This window comes from Babylonia areolata, chromosome 1, assembly GCF_041734735.1.
Source record: "Babylonia areolata isolate BAREFJ2019XMU chromosome 1, ASM4173473v1, whole genome shotgun sequence".
In the NCBI taxonomy this organism is placed as follows: Eukaryota; Metazoa; Mollusca; class Gastropoda; order Neogastropoda; family Buccinidae; genus Babylonia; species Babylonia areolata.
In genome coordinates this window covers 67,646,708-67,671,374 of record NC_134876.1, presented here as the reverse complement: position 1 = coordinate 67,671,374, position 24,667 = coordinate 67,646,708, and the positions used below count along the sequence as shown (strand labels likewise).

The 24,667-nt window shown below is 41.1% G+C and overlaps 2 protein-coding genes across 2 annotated transcripts in view; both read left to right on the top strand.

Annotated features, from left to right (window-relative positions):
- Positions 1-24,667, top strand: part of LOC143286927 (uncharacterized) — a 242,966-nt gene that overhangs the window by 108,351 nt on the left and 109,948 nt on the right. The window contains exons 73-76 of the mRNA XM_076594924.1: positions 21,584-21,655; positions 22,618-22,686; positions 23,267-23,566; positions 23,982-24,124. Of these exons, the coding sequence (XP_076451039.1) occupies positions 21,584-21,655; positions 22,618-22,686; positions 23,267-23,566; positions 23,982-24,124 (584 nt within the window). The remainder of the gene's footprint in view (positions 1-21,583; positions 21,656-22,617; positions 22,687-23,266; positions 23,567-23,981; positions 24,125-24,667) is intronic.
- LOC143290453 (uncharacterized) lies at positions 4,576-18,819 on the top strand. The gene is made up of 5 exons (XM_076599898.1): positions 4,576-7,263; positions 7,427-10,945; positions 10,979-12,851; positions 12,953-16,020; positions 16,084-18,819. The coding sequence occupies exons 1-5, from the start codon at positions 4,576-4,578 to the stop codon at positions 18,817-18,819; spliced, it is 13,884 nt and encodes a 4,627-aa protein (XP_076456013.1).

Below are 24,667 nucleotides of genomic sequence, written 5' to 3'. Positions count from 1 at the left end.
ATTTGCATGCATTAATCTGAATATGCATATTTATGCAAACATATTTTTGTGGAAATGTGTAATTTTAGTACAGAAAAAAGATTAATAATTTTACCCTTGCATAAAGTTCAATTTTTCTTCTTTGTGTGTTAGTAGAATATCTATGATTATTCATTCACCTGTGTGAAGTAATCACTACCATCTGTATGCTTGGTGTCTGATGTACAGGAATGGACTTTCCTTTTTTTTCAAACATTTGTATCACGTCATGGGGTATGATTTAGCATCTCTGCTTTCAGACTAAGGGTCTAGGCCATTGTGAACGGTTGGTCCTTTTCCATATCAATAGCTTAACATGGACTTTTTCAGACATGTCAGCTATTGAAGTCATTGTTTCTACCATCTGTCTGATTTGCGGAGAATAGTATCTTGAACAATTGCTGTATGGGCTGGATGCCAGGGTCCTGTCATCTTGCACACAACATGTTTAAATACAGTCTCTTTTACTGTGCAGTTTCACTTTTTATTAATCCTGATAACTAATATTTGATAACATAAAACACATTTCCAACAATATATATTTTAAGCATGCTCTTTCACTGTTAGTATATATTGAAATATCATGTTTTACTTCCGGTGATTGTCTCAATCATTACATGTTTGATAATATTGAAACACCTACAATGTCCAGCAGTTTCAACCCCTTGTAACAAGATCATTAACTAAAGAATTTCAGATCACACAAAATGTGATATTTAAGAATTGTCCGTATAGTCATCTGGGAAATAAGCAATGTGAAATGATATGAAAGTATGAACAGTGTTGTGTTTCCCATAAAAAATCAGTTTATTGTGATTTCTTTGACCTTACTAAGCTGCACAGATTGAATCTTTTGTCTTTTGTTTTTGAAATTCATGTAAACATTTTGAGGGCATTATTATGACTGATTAATTGACTTCATTAGTTCAGACAACTGGTAATAAATTGATTTCTTGCTTAATGATTTATCATTTGACCCATCAACTGGGTGTTATCTAATCACAGGCCATTTGATTTTATTTTGAATACTTCAGATGTTTGTTTGGTACGTATCCTGTCTCCCCACTCCCACTGAAAGAACACTCTTTACACCTTGAAAATCATGGTTTAAGTGCTGGTTATTTAAAAGTCTTAAACTTTATCTTATGCAACAGGAAAATATTGGTTCAAATGTTGTCTCTTTGATTGTCTTCAGACAATGTCTTTTACAACAAGGAAACTCAAATTTAGATATTGGCTCTGATGGTCTTGATTCAGAAAGGTATAGTCTCTTTCCGTACATCAAACACCTTAAAACTGAGTTTGGCTTTCTGTGTTGTCTGCCATTCAGTATGGTGATATATTGTGTAACAGTATCTTATAAATTTTCAGAACATATTCAGAGCTCATTCTTGGGAAATGTCTTGTAATATTAGAGCTCACATTAAGAAATCTTGGAACTCACACCCAAAGCGTATCATTATCGTAAAAAAATTATCCATAGAATAATATGGAATCATTGTCTGTCCTTTCATGTTTTATAATAGTAGTTTGCTGATTAAGCTTGATATGCTTAATATGTTAACTTTGTTTTGAAGTGTGTTTCATTTCAGGTAGGAAAAGAATGGAAACAAATCCAACATCTGTGTGTCCCTGTTTAATCTTTATGTATACATTTCTATGTCCCTACATTTAGTTTAGAGCTGATGCTTTTAAGATGTATTTCTGATATGTTCAGATTTTTGTCCTTTCATACAATTCTTTTTCTCTGCATATGCCTCATCTAACCGGCAAAGTTTATTTAAAGACTCAGAAATGTGTAGGGACCAGAGGTTCACTTTATAGATACATTACAGTATATTTCATTTCAGACTGGGATAATCTCAAATTGGCATGAAATATGTCATTACTAAGATAGTTTATTTTATAACAGCAGCACTATATTATTATAAGGTAGATTGTTTATAACAGCAGCATTATATACACTCCTGCCTTTGTTCAATGGAACTGATTGAAAGATTTTGAGATTGATGTGTGATATTTTATGTAGAATACTTATAATACACTTACATATTCCACCTTATGAAAGGTTTGTGTATGAATCCTGTATAAAACAATAACATATTACATATACCTTATATTACATGTACATATTCCTTAAGGTTTATGTGTGGATCTTGCATAGAACAATAACAGTATTACACGCACATATTCCACCTTCAGATACGTTTATGTGTGGATCCTGTATAAAAGCGTAAGAATACAGCTATTGTTCTTGCTATCCAGTGGATCTAGTCAAAAGATAGGTTAGTGAATATCTCAGTTGTGAATAGAGCAGTGATAATATCACACCTACTGCCTTTCCTGTCCAAAGGACCCCAGACACAAAAGAAGATTGAAGAAGAGGAGGGAGAGGTGGAAGAGGAGGAGAAAGTTGATGAGGTCGCTCTGGACTCTGTCATCCAGTCAGAATATCCTGTCTCTGTGGCTCCCCATGAAGAAGATTTCAAAGAAGAGATCACTATTTCTCCTGGAATACCATCAGAGACAGAAGAAGTCACTGTTACTGTTCCAGGTGATGAAATTCCTGAAAAGGAAATACTTGAAGAAGAACAACCTGAAATTGTTGAACATGAACATTTCAAAGAGCAAATCATTGTTTCTCCAGAGAAACCAACAGAAACAGAGGAAGTGAATGTTGAGGTTGCTGTTCCAGGGGAAGAATTCCCCAAAGAAGAAATACCGGAAGAAGAGCAACCTGAAGTCATTGAACGAGAACATTTCAAAGAGGAGATCACTGTTTCTCCAGAGAAACCATCAGAGACAGAAGAAGTATCTGTTGAGGTTGTTTCAGAAACTGAATTTCCCACAGAGGGGAAACCAACAGAAGAACAACCTGAAATTGTTGAAATGGAGAGTTTCAAAGAAGAGATCACTGTTTCTCCAGAGAAACCAAGAGAGATGGAGGAGGTCACCATTGAAGTTGCTCAACCAGGCGAAGAATTCCCCATTGAAGAAGTGCCCAAAGAGGAGCAACCAGAAATTGTGGAACGAGAACATTTCAAAGAAGAGATCACTGTTTCTCCAGAGAAACCAACTGAGATGAAGGAGGTCACCATTGAAGTTGGTGTTCCAGGCGAACAATTCCCCATTGAGGAAACTTCCAAGGAAGAGCAACCAGAAATCATGGAACGAGAACATTTCAAAGAAGAGATCACTGTTTCTTCAGAGAAACCAAGTGAGATGGAGGAGGTCACCATTGAAGTTGGTGTTCCAGGCAAAGAATTCCCCATTGAGGAAACTCCTAAAGAAGAGCAACCTGAAATCATTGAACGAGAGCATTTCAAAGAGGAGATCACTGTTTCTCCAGAGACGCCATCAGAGACAGAAGAAGTATCTGTTGAGGTTGTTTCAGAAATTGAATTTCCCACAGAAGAGAAATCAACAGAAGAACAACCTGAGATTCTGGAAGTGGAGACTTTCAAAGAAGAAATCACTGTTTCTCCTGAGAAACCAACAGAGATGGAGAAGGTCACTGTTGAAGTTGCTGTTCCAGGTGAAGAAGTCTCCACTGAGGAAGTCCTGAAGGAAGAGCAACCTGAAATCGTGGAACAAGAGACTTTCAAAGAAGAAATCACTGTTTCTCCTGAGAAACCAACAGAGATGGAGGAAGTTAGTGTTGAGGTTGCTGTTCCAGGCGAAGAATTCCCGAAAGAGGAAATACCGGAAGAAGAGCAACCTGAAATCATTGAACGAGAACATTTCAAAGAGGAGATCACTGTTTCTCCAGAGAAACAATCAGAGACAGAAGAAGTATCTGCTGAGGTTGTTTCAGAAATTGAATTTCCCACAGAGGAGAAACCAACAGAAGAACAACCTGAAATTCTTGAAGTGGAGAGTTTCAAAGAAGAGATCACTGTTTCTCCAGAGAAACCTACAGAGATGGAGGAGGTCACTGTTGAAGTTGCTGTTCCAGGCGAAGAAGTCTCCACTGAGGAAGTCCTGAAGGAAGAGCAACCTGAAATCGTGGACCAAGAGACTTTCAAAGAAGAAATCACTGTTTCTCCTGAGAACCAACATTTCCAGGAAAAATTTCCCATGAGAGAAACCAACAGAGAGAACCAGAAATTCTGAAGTCGGAAAAGAAGTTTCAAAGAAGAGATCACTTTCTCTCCAGTGAAACTAAGAATGAAAGGGATGTGTCACTGAGTTGGTCCAGGCGAAATTCCCCATGAGGAAATTCCAAAGAAGCAACCGATCATTGAACGAGAGACATTTCAAAGAGGATACTGTTTCAGAGAAACCAAGTGAGAAGAGAGTCACTGAAGTTGTGTCCAAAAGAACCCATGAGGAAATCCAAGAAGAGCAACCTGAATTTGGAAGGAGATTTCAAAGAGAGATCACTTTCCCTGAACCATCAGAGACAGAAGAAGTACTGTTGAGTTGTTTCAGAAATTGAATTTCCCACAGAGGAAAAAACCAACATGAACAACACCCTGAGGTGGAAGTGGAGTTGCTGTTCCAGGTGAAGAAGTCCCATGAGGAATCCGAAGAAGAGCAACCTGAAATGTGAACTGAATGGAGGAAGTTAGTGTTGAGGTTGCTGTTCCAGGTGAAGAATTCCCGAAAGAGGAAACTGCTAAAGAAGAGCAACCTGAAATCATTGAACGAGAACATTTCAAAGAGGAGATCACTGTTTCTCCAGAGAAACCATCAGAGACAGAAGAAGTATCTGTTGAGGTTGTTTCAGAAATTGAATTTCCCACAGAGGAGAAACCAACAGAAGAACAACCAGAAATTCTTGAAGTGGAGAGTTTCAAAGAAGAGATCACTGTTTCTCCAGAGAAACCTACAGAGATGGAGGAGGTCACTGTTGAAGTTGCTGTTCCAGGCGAAGAATTCCCCACTGAGGAAACGCCGAAGGAAGAGCAGCCTGAAATTGTGGAACGAGAGCATTACAAAGAAGAGATCACTGTTTCTCCACAGGAACCAACAGAAACAGAGGAAACTGTGGAAGTCATCTTTCCCATGGACAAAATTTCTGAAGAAGAAAAACGAGAGGAAGAGTTTCCTGAAGTCGTGGAAACAGAAGATGTCAAGGAAGAGATCACAATCTCTGTTGAAGGTGAAGAAGAAGAAACGGTGACTGTTGTCACTGAGTTTGAGGTACCCTCAGAAGAAATGCCTGAGACTGTGAGAGAGATTACAGAAGAAATAGAGGAAGGAGTTCCACAAGAAATTGCCAGACCTGATGACATTACAGAAACTGTGATGAGAGACACATTGGTCCATGAGCGACCTGAGGAAATAGTGACCTTCGAAGAAGGAATAAGCATTCCTTCTGAGAAACCTAGTGAGACAGAAGAAGTGATCACTGAAGTTCCTGTGTCCAAAGAGAAACCTGAAGAGGAAATGCCAGATGAAGAGCAACCTGAAGTTGTGGAGATGGAAGATTTCAAAGAAGAGATCACCATTTCCCCTGAAAAACCATCAGAAGCAGAAGAAGTCACTGTCGAAGTTGTTTCAGAAATTGAATTTCCCACAGAGGAAAAACCAACAGAAGAACAACCTGAGGTTCTGGAAGTGGAGGTTGCTGTTCCAGGTGAAGAATTCCCCATAGAGGAAATACCGGAAGAAGAGCAACCTGAAATTGTAGAACTTGAACATTTCAAAGAGGAGATCACTGTTTCTCCAGAGAAACCATCAGAGACAGAAGAAGTATCTGTTGAGGTTGTTTCAGAAATTGAATTTCCCACAGAGGAAAAACCAACAGAAGAACAACCTGAGATTCTGGAAGTGGAGACTTTCAAAGAAGAAATCACTGTTTCTCCAGAGAAACCAACAGAGATGGAGGAAGTTAGTGTTGAGGTTGCTGTTCCAGGTGAAGAATTCCCGAAAGAGGAAATACCGGAAGAAGAGCAACCTGAAATCATTGAACGAGAACATTTCAAAGAGGAGATCACTGTTTCTCCAGAGAAACCATCAGAGAGAGAAGAAGTATCTGCTGAGGTTGTTTCAGAAATTGAATTTCCCACAGAGGAGAAACCAACAGAAGAACAACCTGAAATTCTTGAAGTGGAGAGTTTCAAAGAAGAGATCACTGTTTCTCCAGAGAAACGTACAGAGATGGAGGAGGTCACTGTTGAAGTTGCTGTTCCAGGCGAAGAAGTCTCCACTGAGGAAGTCCCGAAGGAAGAGCAACCTGAAATCATTGAACGAGAACATTTCAAAGAGGAGATCACTGTTTCTCCAGAGAAACCATCAGAGACAGAAGAAGTATCTGTTGAGGTTGTTTCAGAAATTGAATTTCCCACAGAGGAGAAACCAACAGAAGAACAACCAGAAATTCTTGAAGTGGAGAGTTTCAAAGAAGAGATCACTGTTTCTCCAGAGAAACCTACAGAGATGGAGGAGGTCACTGTTGAAGTTGCTGTTCCAGGCGAAGAATTCCCCACTGAGGAAACGCCGAAGGAAGAGCAGCCTGAAATTGTGGAACGAGAGCATTACAAAGAAGAGATCACTGTTTCTCCACAGGAACCAACAGAAACAGAGGAAACTGTGGAAGTCATCTTTCCCATGGACAAAATTTCTGAAGAAGAAAAACGAGAGGAAGAGTTTCCTGAAGTCGTGGAAACAGAAGATGTCAAGGAAGAGATCACAATCTCTGTTGAAGGTGAAGAAGAAGAAACGGTGACTGTTGTCACTGAGTTTGAGGTACCCTCAGAAGAAATGCCTGAGACTGTGAGAGAGATGACAGAAGAAATAGAGGAAGGAGTTCCACAAGAAATTGCCAGACCTGATGACATTACAGAAACTGTGATGAGAGATACATTGGTCCATGAGCGACCTGAGGAAATAGTGACCTTCGAAGAAGGAATAAGCATTCCTTCTGAGAAACCTAGTGAGACAGAAGAAGTGATCACTGATGTTCCTGTGTCCAAAGAGAAACCTGAAGAGGAAATGCCAGATGAAGAGCAACCTGAAGTTGTGGAAATGGAAGATTTCAAAGAAGAGATCACCATTTCCCCTGAAAAACCATCAGAGGCAGAAGAAGTCACTGTCGAAGTTGTTTCAGAAATTGAATTTCCCACAGAGGAAAAACCAACAGAAGAACAACCTGAGGTTCTGGAAGTGGAGGTTGCTGTTCCAGGTGAAGAATTCCCCATAGAGGAAATACCGGAAGAAGAGCAACCTGAAATTGTAGAACTTGAACTTTTCAAAGAGGAGATCACTGTTTCTCCAGAGAAACCATCAGAGACAGAAGAAGTATCTGTTGAGGTTGTTTCAGAAATTGAATTTCCCACAGAGGAAAAACCAACGGAAGAACAACCTGAGATTCTGGAAGTGGAGACTTTCAAAGAAGAAATCACTGTTTCTCCTGAGAAACCAACAGAGATGGAGGAAGTTAGTGTTGAGGTTGCTGTTCCAGGTGAAGAATTCCCGAAAGAGGAAATACCGGAAGAAGAGCAACCTGAAATCATTGAAACCTGAAATTGTAGAACTTGAACATTTCAAAGAGGAGATCACTGTTTCTCCAGAGAAACCATCAGAGACAGAAGAAGTATCTGTTGAGGTTGTTTCAGAAATTGAATTTCCCACAGAGGAGAAACCAACAGAAGAACAACCAGAAATTCTTGAAGTGGAGAGTTTCAAAGAAGAGATCACTGTTTCTCCAGAGAAACCTACAGAGATGGAGGAGGTCACTGTTGAAGTTGCTGTTCCAGGCGAAGAATTCCCCACTGAGGAAACGCCGAAGGAAGAGCAGCCTGAAATTGTGGAACGAGAGCATTACAAAGAAGAGATCACTGTTTCTCCACAGGAACCAACAGAAACAGAGGAAACTGTGGAAGTCATCTTTCCCATGGACAAAATTTCTGAAGAAGAAAAACGAGAGGAAGAGTTTCCTGAAGTCGTGGAAAGAGAAGATGTCAAGGAAGAGATCACAATCTCTGTTGAAGGTGAAGAAGAAGAAACGGTGACTGTTGTCACTGAGTTTGAGGTACCCTCAGAAGAAATGCCTGAGACTGTGAGAGAGATTACAGAAGAAATAGAGGAAGGAGTTCCACAAGAAATTGCCAGACCTGATGACATTACAGAAACTGTGATGAGAGACACATTGGTCCATGAGCGACCTGAGGAAATAGTGACCTTCGAAGAAGGAATAAGCATTCCTTCTGAGAAACCTAGTGAGACAGAAGAAGTGATCACTGAAGTTCCTGTGTCCAAAGAGAAACCTGAAGAGGAAATGCCAGATGAAGAGCAACCTGAAGTTGTGGAGATGGAAGATTTCAAAGAAGAGATCACCATTTCCCCTGAAAAACCATCAGAAGCAGAAGAAGTCACTGTCGAAGTTGTTTCAGAAATTGAATTTCCCACAGAGGAAAAACCAACAGAAGAACAACCTGAGGTTCTGGAAGTGGAGGTTGCTGTTCCAGGTGAAGAATTCCCCATAGAGGAAATACCGGAAGAAGAGCAACCTGAAATTGTAGAACTTGAACTTTTCAAAGAGGAGATCACTGTTTCTCCAGAGAAACCATCAGAGACAGAAGAAGTATCTGTTGAGGTTGTTTCAGAAATTGAATTTCCCACAGAGGAAAAACCAACAGAAGAACAACCTGAGATTCTGGAAGTGGAGACTTTCAAAGAAGAAATCACTGTTTCTCCTGAGAAACCAACAGAGATGGAGGAAGTTAGTGTTGAGGTTGCTGTTCCAGGTGAAGAATTCCCGAAAGAGGAAATACCGGAAGAAGAGCAACCTGAAATCATTGAACGAGAACATTTCAAAGAGGAGATCACTGTTTCTCCAGAGAAACCATCAGAGAGAGAAGAAGTATCTGCTGAGGTTGTTTCAGAAATTGAATTTCCCACAGAGGAGAAACCAACAGAAGAACAACCAGAAATTCTTGAAGTGGAGAGTTTCAAAGAAGAGATCACTGTTTCTCCAGAGAAACCTACAGAGATGGAGGAGGTCACTGTTGAAGTTGCTGTTCCAGGCAAAGAAGTCTCCACTGAGGAAGTCCCGAAGGAAGAGCAACCTGAAATCATGGAACAAGAGACTTTCAAAGAAGAAATCACTGTTTCTCCTGAGAAACCAACAGAGATGGAGGAAGTTAGTGTTGAGGTTGCTGTTCCAGGTGAAGAATTCCCGAAAGAGGAAATACCGGAAGAAGAGCAACCTGAAATCATTGAACGAGAACATTTCAAAGAGGAGATCACTGTTTCTCCAGAGAAACCATCAGAGACAGAAGAAGTATCTGCTGAGGTTGTTTCAGAAATTGAATTTCCCACAGAGGAGAAACCAACAGAAGAACAACCTGAAATTCTTGAAGTGGAGAGTTTCAAAGAAGAGATCACTGTTTCTCCAGAGAAACCTACAGAGATGGAGGAGGTCACTGTTGAAGTTGCTGTTCCAGGCGAAGAAGTCTCCACTGAGGAAGTCCCGAAGGAAGAGCAACCTGAAATCATTGAACGAGAACATTTCAAAGAGGAGATCACTGTTTCTCCAGAGAAACCATCAGAGACAGAAGAAGTATCTGTTGAGGTTGTTTCAGAAATTGAATTTCCCACAGAGGAGAAACCAACAGAAGAACAACCAGAAATTCTTGAAGTGGAGAGTTTCAAAGAAGAGATCACTGTTTCTCCAGAGAAACCTACAGAGATGGAGGAGGTCACTGTTGAAGTTGCTGTTCCAGGCGAAGAATTCCCCACTGAGGAAACGCCGAAGGAAGAGCAGCCTGAAATTGTGGAACGAGAGCATTACAAAGAAGAGATCACTGTTTCTCCACAGGAACCAACAGAAACAGAGGAAACTGTGGAAGTCATCTTTCCCATGGACAAAATTTCTGAAGAAGAAAAACGAGAGGAAGAGTTTCCTGAAGTCGTGGAAACAGAAGATGTCAAGGAAGAGATCACAATCTCTGTTGAAGGTGAAGAAGAAGAAACGGTGACTGTTGTCACTGAGTTTGAGGTACCCTCAGAAGAAATGCCTGAGACTGTGAGAGAGATGACAGAAGAAATAGAGGAAGGAGTTCCACAAGAAATTGCCAGACCTGATGACATTACAGAAACTGTGATGAGAGATACATTGGTCCATGAGCGACCTGAGGAAATAGTGACCTTCGAAGAAGGAATAAGCATTCCTTCTGAGAAACCTAGTGAGACAGAAGAAGTGATCACTGAAGTTCCTGTGTCCAAAGAGAAACCTGAAGAGGAAATGCCAGATGAAGAGCAACCTGAAGTTGTGGAAATGGAAGATTTCAAAGAAGAGATCACCATTTCCCCTGAAAAACCATCAGAGGCAGAAGAAGTCACTGTCGAAGTTGTTTCAGAAATTGAATTTCCCACAGAGGAAAAACCAACAGAAGAACAACCTGAGGTTCTGGAAGTGGAGGTTGCTGTTCCAGGTGAAGAATTCCCCATAGAGGAAATACCGGAAGAAGAGCAACCTGAAATTGTAGAACTTGAACATTTCAAAGAGGAGATCACTGTTTCTCCAGAGAAACCATCAGAGACAGAAGAAGTATCTGTTGAGGTTGTTTCAGAAATTGAATTTCCCACAGAGGAAAAACCAACAGAAGAACAACCTGAGATTCTGGAAGTGGAGACTTTCAAAGAAGAAATCACTGTTTCTCCTGAGAAACCAACAGAGATGGAGGAAGTTAGTGTTGAGGTTGCTGTTCCAGGTGAAGAATTCCCGAAAGAGGAAATACCGGAAGAAGAGCAACCTGAAATCATTGAACGAGAACATTTCAAAGAGGAGATCACTGTTTCTCCAGAGAAACCATCAGAGAGAGAAGAAGTATCTGCTGAGGTTGTTTCAGAAATTGAATTTCCCACAGAGGAGAAACCAACAGAAGAACAACCTGAAATTCTTGAAGTGGAGAGTTTCAAAGAAGAGATCACTGTTTCTCCAGAGAAACCTACAGAGATGGAGGAGGTCACTGTTGAAGTTGCTGTTCAGGCAAAGAAGTCTCCACTGTAGAAACCAACAGAGATGGAGGAAGTTAGTGTTGAGGTTGCTGTTCCAGGTGAAGAATTCCCGAAAGAGGAAATACCGGAAGAAGAGCAACCTGAAATCATTGAACGAGAACATTTCAAAGAGGAGATCACTGTTTCTCCAGAGAAACCATCAGAGACAGAAGAAGTATCTGCTGAGGTTGTTTCAGAAATTGAATTTCCCACAGAGGAGAAACCAACAGAAGAACAACCTGAAATTCTTGAAGTGGAGAGTTTCAAAGAAGAGATCACTGTTTCTCCAGAGAAACCTACAGAGATGGAGGAGGTCACTGTTGAAGTTGCTGTTCCGGGCGAAGAAGTCTCCACTGAGGAAGTCCCGAAGGAAGAGCAACCTGAAATCATTGAACGAGAACATTTCAAAGAGGAGATCACTGTTTCTCCAGAGAAACCATCAGAGACAGAAGAAGTATCTGTTGAGGTTGTTTCAGAAATTGAATTTCCCACAGAGGAGAAACCAACAGAAGAACAACCAGAAATTCTTGAAGTGGAGAGTTTCAAAGAAGAGATCACTGTTTCTCCAGAGAAACCTACAGAGATGGAGGAGGTCACTGTTGAAGTTGCTGTTCCAGGCGAAGAATTCCCCACTGAGGAAACGCCGAAGGAAGAGCAGCCTGAAATTGTGGAACGAGAGCATTACAAAGAAGAGATCACTGTTTCTCCACAGGAACCAACAGAAACAGAGGAAACTGTGGAAGTCATCTTTCCCATGGACAAAATTTCTGAAGAAGAAAAACGAGAGGAAGAGTTTCCTGAAGTCGTGGAAACAGAAGATGTCAAGGAAGAGATCACAATCTCTGTTGAAGGTGAAGAAGAAGAAACGGTGACTGTTGTCACTGAGTTTGAGGTACCCTCAGAAGAAATGCCTGAGACTGTGAGAGAGATTACAGAAGAAATACAGGAAGGAGTTCCACAAGAAATTGCCAGACCTGATGACATTACAGAAACTGTGATGAGAGACACATTGGTCCATGAGCGACCTGAGGAAATAGTGACCTTCGAAGAAGGAATAAGCATTCCTTCTGAGAAACCTAGTGAGACAGAAGAAGTGATCACTGAAGTTCCTGTGTCCAAAGAGAAACCTGAAGAGGAAATGCCAGATGAAGAGCAACCTGAAGTTGTGGAGATGGAAGATTTCAAAGAAGAGATCACCATTTCCCCTGAAAAACCATCAGAAGCAGAAGAAGTCACTGTCGAAGTTGTTTCAGAAATTGAATTTCCCACAGAGGAAAAACCAACAGAAGAACAACCTGAGGTTCTGGAAGTGGAGGTTGCTGTTCCAGGTGAAGAATTCCCCATAGAGGAAATACCGGAAGAAGAGCAACCTGAAATTGTAGAACTTGAACATTTCAAAGAGGAGATCACTGTTTCTCCAGAGAAACCATCAGAGACAGAAGAAGTATCTGTTGAGGTTGTTTCAGAAATTGAATTTCCCACAGAGGAAAAACCAACGGAAGAACAACCTGAGATTCTGGAAGTGGAGACTTTCAAAGAAGAAATCACTGTTTCTCCTGAGAAACCAACAGAGATGGAGGAAGTTAGTGTTGAGGTTGCTGTTCCAGGTGAAGAATTCCCGAAAGAGGAAATACCGGAAGAAGAGCAACCTGAAATCATTGAACGAGAACATTTCAAAGAGGAGATCACTGTTTCTCCAGAGAAACCATCAGAGAGAGAAGAAGTATCTGCTGAGGTTGTTTCAGAAATTGAATTTCCCACAGAGGAGAAACCAACAGAAGAACAACCTGAAATTCTTGAAGTGGAGGGTTTCAAAGAAGAGATCACTGTTTCTCCAGAGAAACCTACAGAGATGGAGGAGGTCACTGTTGAAGTTGCTGTTCCAGGCGAAGAAGTCTCCACTGAGGAAGTTCCGAAGGAAGTCCAGAACCATCAGAGACAGAAGAAGTATCTGCTGAGGTTGTTTCAGAAATTGAATTTCCCACAGAGGAGAAACCAACAGAAGAACAACCTGAAATTCTTGAAGTGGAGAGTTTCAAAGAAGAGATCACTGTTTCTCCAGAGAAACCTACAGAGATGGAGGAGGTCACTGTTGAAGTTGCTGTTCCGGGCGAAGAAGTCTCCACTGAGGAAGTCCCGAAGGAAGAGCAACCTGAAATCATTGAACGAGAACATTTCAAAGAGGAGATCACTGTTTCTCCAGAGAAACCATCAGAGACAGAAGAAGTATCTGTTGAGGTTGTTTCAGAAATTGAATTTCCCACAGAGGAGAAACCAACAGAAGAACAACCAGAAATTCTTGAAGTGGAGAGTTTCAAAGAAGAGATCACTGTTTCTCCAGAGAAACCTACAGAGATGGAGGAGGTCACTGTTGAAGTTGCTGTTCCAGGCGAAGAATTCCCCACTGAGGAAACGCCGAAGGAAGAGCAGCCTGAAATTGTGGAACGAGAGCATTACAAAGAAGAGATCACTGTTTCTCCACAGGAACCAACAGAAACAGAGGAAACTGTGGAAGTCATCTTTCCCATGGACAAAATTTCTGAAGAAGAAAAACGAGAGGAAGAGTTTCCTGAAGTCGTGGAAACAGAAGATGTCAAGGAAGAGATCACAATCTCTGTTGAAGGTGAAGAAGAAGAAACGGTGACTGTTGTCACTGAGTTTGAGGTACCCTCAGAAGAAATGCCTGAGACTGTGAGAGAGATTACAGAAGAAATACAGGAAGGAGTTCCACAAGAAATTGCCAGACCTGATGACATTACAGAAACTGTGATGAGAGACACATTGGTCCATGAGCGACCTGAGGAAATAGTGACCTTCGAAGAAGGAATAAGCATTCCTTCTGAGAAACCTAGTGAGACAGAAGAAGTGATCACTGAAGTTCCTGTGTCCAAAGAGAAACCTGAAGAGGAAATGCCAGATGAAGAGCAACCTGAAGTTGTGGAGATGGAAGATTTCAAAGAAGAGATCACCATTTCCCCTGAAAAACCATCAGAAGCAGAAGAAGTCACTGTCGAAGTTGTTTCAGAAATTGAATTTCCCACAGAGGAAAAACCAACAGAAGAACAACCTGAGGTTCTGGAAGTGGAGGTTGCTGTTCCAGGTGAAGAATTCCCCATAGAGGAAATACCGGAAGAAGAGCAACCTGAAATTGTAGAACTTGAACATTTCAAAGAGGAGATCACTGTTTCTCCAGAGAAACCATCAGAGACAGAAGAAGTATCTGTTGAGGTTGTTTCAGAAATTGAATTTCCCACAGAGGAAAAACCAACGGAAGAACAACCTGAGATTCTGGAAGTGGAGACTTTCAAAGAAGAAATCACTGTTTCTCCTGAGAAACCAACAGAGATGGAGGAAGTTAGTGTTGAGGTTGCTGTTCCAGGTGAAGAATTCCCGAAAGAGGAAATACCGGAAGAAGAGCAACCTGAAATCATTGAACGAGAACATTTCAAAGAGGAGATCACTGTTTCTCCAGAGAAACCATCAGAGAGAGAAGAAGTATCTGCTGAGGTTGTTTCAGAAATTGAATTTCCCACAGAGGAGAAACCAACAGAAGAACAACCTGAAATTCTTGAAGTGGAGAGTTTCAAAGAAGAGATCACTGTTTCTCCAGAGAAACCTACAGAGATGGAGGAGGTCACTGTTGAAGTTGCTGTTCCAGGCGAAGAAGTCTCCACTGAGGAAGTCCCGAAGGAAGAGCAACCTGAAATCATGGAACAAGAGACTTTCAAAGAAGAAATCACTGTTTCTCCTGAGAAACCAACAGAGATGGAGGAAGTTAGTGTTGAGGTTGCTGTTCCAGGTGAAGAATTCCCGAAAGAGGAAATACCGGAAGAAGAGCAACCTGAAATCATTGAACGAGAACATTTCAAAGAGGAGATCACTGTTTCTCCAGAGAAACCATCAGAGACAGAAGAAGTATCTGCTGAGGTTGTTTCAGAAATTGAATTTCCCACAGAGGAGAAACCAACAGAAGAACAACCTGAAATTCTTGAAGTGGAGAGTTTCAAAGAAGAGATCACTGTTTCTCCAGAGAAACCTACAGAGATGGAGGAGGTCACTGTTGAAGTTGCTGTTCCGGGCGAAGAAGTCTCCACTGAGGAAGTCCCGAAGGAAGAGCAACCTGAAATCATTGAACGAGAACATTTCAAAGAGGAGATCACTGTTTCTCCAGAGAAACCATCAGAGACAGAAGAAGTATCTGTTGAGGTTGTTTCAGAAATTGAATTTCCCACAGAGGAGAAACCAACAGAAGAACAACCAGAAATTCTTGAAGTGGAGAGTTTCAAAGAAGAGATCACTGTTTCTCCAGAGAAACCTACAGAGATGGAGGAGGTCACTGTTGAAGTTGCTGTTCCAGGCGAAGAATTCCCCACTGAGGAAACGCCGAAGGAAGAGCAGCCTGAAATTGTGGAACGAGAGCATTACAAAGAAGAGATCACTGTTTCTCCACAGGAACCAACAGAAACAGAGGAAACTGTGGAAGTCATCTTTCCCATGGACAAAATTTCTGAAGAAGAAAAACGAGAGGAAGAGTTTCCTGAAGTCGTGGAAAGAGAAGATGTCAAGGAAGAGATCACAATCTCTGTTGAAGGTGAAGAAGAAGAAACGGTGACTGTTGTCACTGAGTTTGAGGTACCCTCAGAAGAAATGCCTGAGACTGTGAGAGAGATTACAGAAGAAATAGAGGAAGGAGTTCCACAAGAAATTGCCAGACCTGATGACATTACAGAAACTGTGATGAGAGACACATTGGTCCATGAGCGACCTGAGGAAATAGTGACCTTCGAAGAAGGAATAAGCATTCCTTCTGAGAAACCTAGTGAGACAGAAGAAGTGATCATTGAAGTTCCTGTGTCCAAAGAGAAACCTGAAGAGGAAATGCCAGATGAAGAGCAACCTGAAGTTGTGGAGATGGAAGATTTCAAAGAAGAGATCACCATTTCCCCTGAAAAACCATCAGAAGCAGAAGAAGTCACTGTCGAAGTTGTTTCAGAAATTGAATTTCCCACAGAGGAAAAACCAACAGAAGAACAACCTGAGGTTCTGGAAGTGGAGGTTGCTGTTCGTCCCACAGAGGAAAAACCAACAGAAGAACAACCTGAGGTTCTGGAAGTGGAGGTTGCTGTTCCAGGTGAAGAATTCCCCATAGAGGAAATACCGGAAGAAGAGCAACCTGAAATTGTAGAACTTGAACATTTCAAAGAGGAGATCACTGTTTCTCCAGAGAAACCATCAGAGACAGAAGAAGTATCTGTTGAGGTTGTTTCAGAAATTGAATTTCCCACAGAGGAGAAACCAACAGAAGAACAACCTGAGATTCTGGAAGTGGAGACTTTCAAAGAAGAAATCACTGTTTCTCCTGAGAAACCAACAGAGATGGAGGAAGTTAGTGTTGAGGTTGCTGTTCCAGGTGAAGAATTCCCGAAAGAGGAAATACCGGAAGAAGAGCAACCTGAAATGATTGAACGAGAACATTTCAAAGAGGAGATCACTGTTTCTCCAGAGAAACCATCAGAGAGAGAAGAAGTATCTGCTGAGGTTGTTTCAGAAATTGAATTTCCCACAGAGGAGAAACCAACAGAAGAACAACCTGAAATTCTTGAAGTGGAGAGTTTCAAAGAAGAGATCACTGTTTCTCCAGAGAAACCTACAGAGATGGAGGAGGTCACTGTTGAAGTTGCTGTTCCAGGCGAAGAAGTCTCCACTGAGGAAGTCCCGAAGGAAGAGCAACCTGAAATCATGGAACAAGAGACTTTCAAAGAAGAAATCACTGTTTCTCCTGAGAAACCAACAGAGATGGAGGAAGTTAGTGTTGAGGTTGCTGTTCCAGGTGAAGAATTCCCGAAAGAGGAAATACCGGAAGAAGAGCAACCTGAAATCATTGAACGAGAACATTTCAAAGAGGAGATCACTGTTTCTCCAGAGAAACCATCAGAGACAGAAGAAGTATCTGCTGAGGTTGTTTCAGAAATTGAATTTCCCACAGAGGAGAAACCAACAGAAGAACAACCTGAAATTCTTGAAGTGGAGAGTTTCAAAGAAGAGATCACTGTTTCTCCAGAGAAACCTACAGAGATGGAGGAGGTCACTGTTGAAGTTGCTGTTCCGGGCGAAGAAGTCTCCACTGAGGAAGTCCCGAAGGAAGAGCAACCTGAAATCATTGAACGAGAACATTTCAAAGAGGAGATCACTGTTTCTCCAGAGAAACCATCAGAGACAGAAGAAGTATCTGTTGAGGTTGTTTCAGAAATTGAATTTCCCACAGAGGAGAAACCAACAGAAGAACAACCAGAAATTCTTGAAGTGGAGAGTTTCAAAGAAGAGATCACTGTTTCTCCAGAGAAACCTACAGAGATGGAGGAGGTCACTGTTGAAGTTGCTGTTCCAGGCGAAGAATTCCCCACTGAGGAAACGCCGAAGGAAGAGCAGCCTGAAATTGTGGAACGAGAGCATTACAAAGAAGAGATCACTGTTTCTCCACAGGAACCAACAGAAACAGAGGAAACTGTGGAAGTCATCTTTCCCATGGACAAAATTTCTGAAGAAGAAAAACGAGAGGAAGAGTTTCCTGAAGTCGTGGAAAGAGAAGATGTCAAGGAAGAGATCACAATCTCTGTTGAAGGTGAAGAAGAAGAAACGGTGACTGTTGTCACTGAGTTTGAGGTACCCTCAGAAGAAATGCCTGAGACTGTGAGAGAGATTACAGAAGAAATAGAGGAAGGAGTTCCACAAGAAATTGCCAGACCTGATGACATTACAGAAACTGTGATGAGAGACACATTGGTCCATGAGCGACCTGAGGAAATAGTGACCTTCGAAGAAGGAATAAGCATTCCTTCTGAGAAACCTAGTGAGACAGAAGAAGTGATCACTGAAGTTCCTGTGTCCAAAGAGAAACCTGAAGAGGAAATGCCAGATGAAGAGCAACCTGAAGTTGTGGAGATGGAAGATTTCAAAGAAGAGATCACCATTTCCCCTGAAAAACCATCAGAAGCAGAAGAAGTCACTGTCGAAGTTGTTTCAGAAATTGAATTTCCCACAGAGGAAAAACCAACAGAAGAACAACCTGAGGTTCTGGAAGTGGAGGTTGCTGTTCCAGGTGAAGAATTCCCCATAGAGGAAATACCGGAAGAAGAGCAACCTGAAATTGTAGAACTTGAACATTTCAAAGAGGAGATCACTGTTTCTCCAGAGAAACCATCAGAGACAGAAGAAGTATCTGTTGAGGTTGTTTCAGAAATTGAATTTCCCACAGAGGAAAAACCAACAGAAGAACAACCTGAGATTCTGGATGTGGAGACTTTCAAAGAAGAAATCACTGTTTCTCCTGAGAAACCAACAGAGATGGAGGAAGTCAGTGTTGAGGTTGCTGTTCCAGGTGAAGAATTCCCGAAAGAGGAAATACCGGAAGAAGAGCAACCTGAAATCATTGAACGAGAACATTTCAAAGAGGAGATCACTGTTTCTCCAGAGAAACCATCAGAGACAGAAGAAGTATCTGCTGAGGTTGTTTCAGAAATTGAATTTCCCACAGAGGAGAAACCAACAGAAGAACAACCTGAAATTCTTGAAGTGGAGAGTTTCAAAGAAGAGATCACTGTTTCTCCAGAGAAACCTACAGAGATGGAGGAGGTCACTGTTGAAGTTGCTGTTCCAGGCGAAGAAGTCTCCACTGAGGAAGTCCTGAAGGAAGAGCAACCTGAAATCGTGGACCAAGAGACTTTCAAAGAAGAAATCACTGTTTCTCCTGAGAAACCAACAGAGATGGAGGAAGTTAGTGTTGAGGTTGCTGTTCCAGGTGAAGAATTCCCGAAAGAGGAAATAAAGAAGAGCAACCTGAAATCATATGATTGAACGAGAACATTTCAAAGAGGAGATCACTGTTTCTCCAGAGAAACCATCAGAGAGAGAAGAAGTATCTGCTGAGGTTGTTTCAGAAATTGAATTTCCCACAGAGGAGAAACCAACAGAAGAACAACCTGAAATTCTTGAAGTGGAGAGTTTCAAAGAAGAGATCACTGTTTCTCCAGAGAAACCTACAGAGATGGAGGAGGTCACTGTTGAAGTTGCTGTTCCAGGCGAAGAATTCCCCACTGAGGAAACGCCGAAGGAAGAGCAGCCTGAAATTGTGGAACGAGAGCATTACAAAGAAGAGATCACTGTTTCTCCACAGGAACCAACAGAAACAGAGGAAACTGTGGAAGTCATCTTTCCCATGGACAAAATTTCTGAAGAAGAAAAACGAGAGGAAGAGTTTCCTGAAGTCGTGGAAACAGAAGATGTCAAGGAAGAGATCACAATCTCTGTTGAAGGTGAAGAAGAAGAAACGGTGACTGTTGTCACTGAGTTTGAGGTACCCTCAGAAGAAATGCCTGAGACTGTGAGAGAGATTACAGAAGAAATAGAGGAAGGAGTTCCACAAGAAATTGCCAGACCTGATGACATTACAGAAACTGTGATGAGAGATACATTGGTCCATGAGCGACCTGAGGAAATAGTGACCTTTGAAGAAGGAATAAGCATTCCTTCTGAGAAACCTAGTGAGACAGAAGAAGTGATCACTGAAGTTCCTGTGTCCAAAGAGAAACCTGAAGAGGAAATGCCAGATGAAGAGAAACCTGAAGTTGTGGAGATGGAAGATTTCAAAGAAGAGATCACCATTTCCCCTGAAAAACCATCAGAGGCAGAAGAAGTCACTGTCGAAGTTGCTTCAGAAATTGAATTTCCCACAGAGGAGAAACCAACAGAAGAACAACCTGAGATTCTGGAAGTGGAGGTTGCTGTTCCAGGTGAAGGATTCCCCACAGAGGAAATACCGGAAGAAGAGCAACCTGAAATTGTAGAACTTGAACATTTCAAAGAGGAGATCACTGTTTCACCAGAGAAACCATCAGAGACAGAGGAAGTATCTGTGGAGGTTGTTTCAGACATCGAATTTCCCACAGAGGTGAAACCAACAGAAGAACAACCTGAAATTGTGGAAGTGGAGACTTTCAAAGAAGAGATCACTGTTTCTCCAGAGAAACCAACAGAGTTGGAGGAGGTCACCATTGAAGTTGCTGTTCCAGGCGAAGAAATGTCCACTGAGGAAACACCCAAGGAAGAAGAACCTGAAATCATGGAACGAGAACATTTCAAAGAAGAGTGCATTGTTTCTCCAGTGAAACCATCAGAAACAACTGTTGTAACAGAGCAGTATTGGGAAGATAGTGGTGAGCTGTCTCCCCATGACATCCTGTTTGAACTGAAAGCAGAAGTATCCACAGAGCCGGATCAGAGACAGGATATTCTGGTGGAAACTGTGGACCTCATCGCTGCAGCCGGTGAAACAGGTATGAGCATCCCACCAGCCACTGAGCCATTCCCAGCTGCCTGCTGAACAACTGACTGCGCTGATTGCACTGCTTTGTCTTTTATTTATAGCACTGCAGCTTAGGCTGTGGCGATCATCCAACACCACCAACACTATTGTTCATGCGTTCATGTGTTAACAGCACGAAAGTGTGCTTTAGATGTGCTATTAACAGATGTCTTTGATCATTTTCAGTTGCCTCAAATGTGTTTGGTCAAATTAGTTTTATTTTATTTCATTTCTGTATTCAGTGTTTTTATTTTCAGCACGGTCTCTGTAAGCAGCTGATTTTATAATACTTATTTCATCAATGTCTTGCTTTGATTGTTTTTTCTGTTGTTCTTTTCAATAACTATATGTCTGATATGCTTGGAAATGCAGACATATCAGAGTTGTTTTTCTGTCAAATTGTTTGAATGTATGTATTACTCGTAAAATATGTATATATGCTATATGCTGTTTATTATTTTTATGTAATTTTCATTGTATACAGGTGCATCAGGTAATTTTGGTAAAGTAGTTGCTTTCTGTGTTTGTTTTCTCATGCTGCATGACACCTCGTTTTAGTGATTACCCATGATAAACTCTGTCCCCCTCTCTGTCTGTGATTATGTTTTGTCTTTTTTTTATTTGTTCATGTTTAATTGCATATTTAATTAGCTTTAATGAGAGAGAGAGGGAGAGAGAGAGAGAATATGTTCTTTCATTATTTTGTTTTCACCTATACATATTAAGCGTGTGTGTCTGTGCGTGTGTCTGTGTGTGTGTTCATTGTGGTACCTTGTTTCCACTATTCAGTCTGTGTTCTGACTGTACGTGGTGGATAAGATAACCATTGTGTGGATGATTGTCTAATATACCTTATGAATCACAGTGGCTGTCAATCAAGACAGGTGAAGATAGTTGATAACCACCATCACCCGTTTCCATTTTCAGGGTAAAGGAAAAGTAGCAGTGGATATGATTTTGGTGTATTGAAGTATCTTGTTAGAAGCCTGCCTCATGTGGGAATGTTTATGACACAGAAGTGTTGATGGTGTGTTGTGTGAGTTAGCTCGTTGGAAACATGACATGCTGGCCACTTGTTGTTGAAATGTGTTGCAAATTAGATGTGTTTGTGATGTATTATACAAGTGTATTGGAAGCTGTGTTGATTTTGTGTTGAAATGACTTTATAATCTGGAATTGTTGGTTGCGTGCTGTATGATATGCATTTGGTTCATGTTTATGTGATATGTCAATAACCAGTGGTGTGATTTTTGACAGGACCTGTTGAAGAAGAGGAGGTTCATGTGACAGAAGAAGTGCTGTCAGAGAAAGAGAAACTGGTGACAGCTGGTGAGTATCCCTCACTCCTTACAGTGTGAACATTGTGAACTTATGCACCTGGTTATATAATCAGTGCAGGGCAGCATAAACATCAAACAGCAGTGCAGTATCTTGTATTACTGCACTGTTTTACTGATGCTTCACTATGAGTACATTCCAGGCTTAACACAAATAAAGAATGGAAATCTGATTGAAGCTAAGGACATTGAATATCAAACATCAAGCAAGTACCCTAATTCTGCTCATGAAAGAAAGGTAAATGCGCACATTCACAGGCCATTGCTGCTCAGTGTTTACCATCAGCTTGCATATTATACAAGTAAATAGGAGGATAGAAGGAACATTGCCAAATAGTTCAGGAACATTTCTGGGAATTTTTAGGGATTGTTTATTTATACATACTCGTATTTACTGATATGCCAGCTGGTTGGAATTGACATGGACTTGTGTGCCTTATATATAAAAAGCTAGTCTGTGTACTTTTGTTTGCTGTTGTTGTTGTTTCATGTTGAAAAGAAACAAACATAACAGCCAAGGATTCCAACAAGTCACTATTATTGATCCAATGGACAATGACGCAAATTAACACTTGTGGAATTCAATGGTTAACAGTGATGGTAGTGTACTCATTGTTTATATGAGTTAAAAGAAGCTAGTAGTTAGCAACAATGGCATATCCCTACAGGATTCAAAAATATTTTCAGCCACATTTTGGTGCTGTTGTTTCTTGGCATTGGTTGTGTTATTGTAGGAGAAAATTCTCAGTCACACTCCTCATTTCAACATTGATTATTGTTTCTGTTTTTTCTTGCTTTTTTGTTGATAACAAACTGACATAAAATAACTGAAATAGGTATAATTACAGTTATATTCAAATTGGCTCATTTCATGTCTTGATCAGTGCACACACATTTAAAGATGCATTTGATATTTTATCATCCACTTCAACACCACATGTATATGTTTGGCAGAAGAAGAAAAGGATGCTGTATCAGATGAGGAGCGGAAATCCCCAGAAGTGCTGGAAGCCCAGTTTGTGGGTGAGTTGTCAGTCCCATTTCCCCTGACTCCTGTGCTTGTGCCTGATTGTCAAACACACAGACAAACCAGCACAATAGACTGGGGACAATTTTGGTGTAGAGCATTAGGAAAACAGTGGTGCACATCATTGGGCTCTTACAGAAAAGCAAGAAAACAATTATGTGTCCATGGGTCTTGACACATAGAAGAATGAAAACCACATTTTTAGGATTTAATACAAACAACTAGTACAAAACAGGCTTTGGAATGCAGTAAATACAACTAAGCTGCTTTCGGATGGAATACTTACATCTAACACATAGTAAACAGGCTTTGGGATGAAGTTTATAACATTTACACACTATAAGACAGGCTTTTAGGTTGAATACATATACACTAACAGATTTTGGGATGTAATAAGCACAGAAGCTCTGAAAGTGCAACATAATGACACAGTGTGTAATACACTGCAAGCAGCACAAAGTCTTTGATGTGTTTCAAAATTTGCACAGTTCATGCATCAAACAGCATAGTGTTTGATGTATTTAAAAATCACACAGTCCATGCACCAAGCAGCACAAAGTCTTTGATGTTTTTCAGAAGTTCAAGAGGAGCGGTTTGCACCAGAAATCCGCCTTGCCCTGGAGGACACTGTGACCCAGGATGGAGGGCAGGTTCGACTGACAGCAAACATTGTGGGCGTGCCACAGCCTGAGGTCACATGGTACAGAGAGGATGAAGTTCTGTCCAAAACCGAGGAATATGAGATATCTCAGGATGACCAGAACAACTACACTCTCTTTATTCACGACGTACTACCTGAAGATGCTGGCAAATTCACGATTGTTGCCAAGAATGAACTGGGAACAGTCACGTCTACTGCCCAGCTTACAGTTGAAGGTGAGATATTACTATACTGTACAAACCTTTATCGCTAAGAAAGAAAAGAAAAAAGAAAATGCAGTTTGGAAATGAAGGCATGTAACCCTTTACATTTATAATTTTTTGTGCTTCCCCATTGTCAGCATGATTTCAGTGGCAGTAGTTAATAGTCATGCTGCATATCCTTAATTCCCCCATATTCAGCCACACCCAGGCTAGTTTGCCCTTTATATTTGATACTAGTTTAACATGAATATCACATCTTTTCCTTAGATGTTGTACAATTGAGAAACATTTATCCAGTGGTGCATTAAGTAAGAGTACATGAGTCATGAGTGTACTACAGAAATTTTTGTTCTTTGGAGGTGAAATGTATGTAAAACCCAAGTTATTGTTAAAAGCATTGGATGATTCTATTATTCTGTGACTGCAGTGGCAGAGACAGAGGAGGAAGTGGGTCCAGAGGAAGTGTCAGGCTTGGCACCAGAATTCCTTGAGAAGCCACGCTACCAGACAGTGGAGGAGGGAGAAACAGTCACTTTCAAGGGCTCTGTGGAATCTGTGCCCCAGCCCACGGTAAGTACAGATCTGCATGATTGCTGAAAAAGTGTTCTCTGTCAGCATGGGTACAGTGGAACTATCCTATCTCTCTAAACGTGGGCACCAGAAAAGTGTCCTATCTCTGCCAGTATGTGCAGAAGGAACACGTCTGTGGATGGGATGAAAAAAAAAGTTCCTGTCTTCCTTGATTCAGTGTTGTGTTGCGAAAAGAAGCTTTCCTCAGTGTTGCAGTGGTTTGGTGTGGGTGTATGGGAACACACTTTAAATTTTAAGTGGGAGGGGTGATGGGTGAGTGTCAGAGGGGACAGAAAGAGGTGTGGGAAGGGGATGGTAACCTCACATACTTTTTGATTTCCAAGCTTAGCTGTCTGAACTGAGTTACAAACAGTGTCAGGGAAAATTAATTATTCGTCAAGCAAGTGAACTTTGTTTCCTTGTTTATACTGCGTTTGTGTATTTGTTCCCTTTCTGATTTTGTTTTGCTTTCTGAGTTTAGACGGATAAGTTATAAACAAAAATCTTTTGACTTGGATATGTAAAGAAGGTGAGAGAGATGAA

What these genes read in the sequence shown, in the direction of transcription:
- LOC143290453 (XM_076599898.1), top strand. Translation starts at nt 4,576, where the DNA reads ATGGAGGAAGTTAGTGTTGAGGTTGCTGTTCCAGGTGAAGAATTCCCG. An exon ending in TGGAGGAGGTCACTGTTGAA is followed by an intron (nt 10,946 to 10,978) that starts GTTGCTGTTCAG and finishes TCTCCACTGTAG; the next exon opens with AAACCAACAGAGATGGAGGA. An exon ending in CTGAGGTTCTGGAAGTGGAG is followed by an intron (nt 16,021 to 16,083) that starts GTTGCTGTTCGT and finishes CTGGAAGTGGAG; the next exon opens with GTTGCTGTTCCAGGTGAAGA.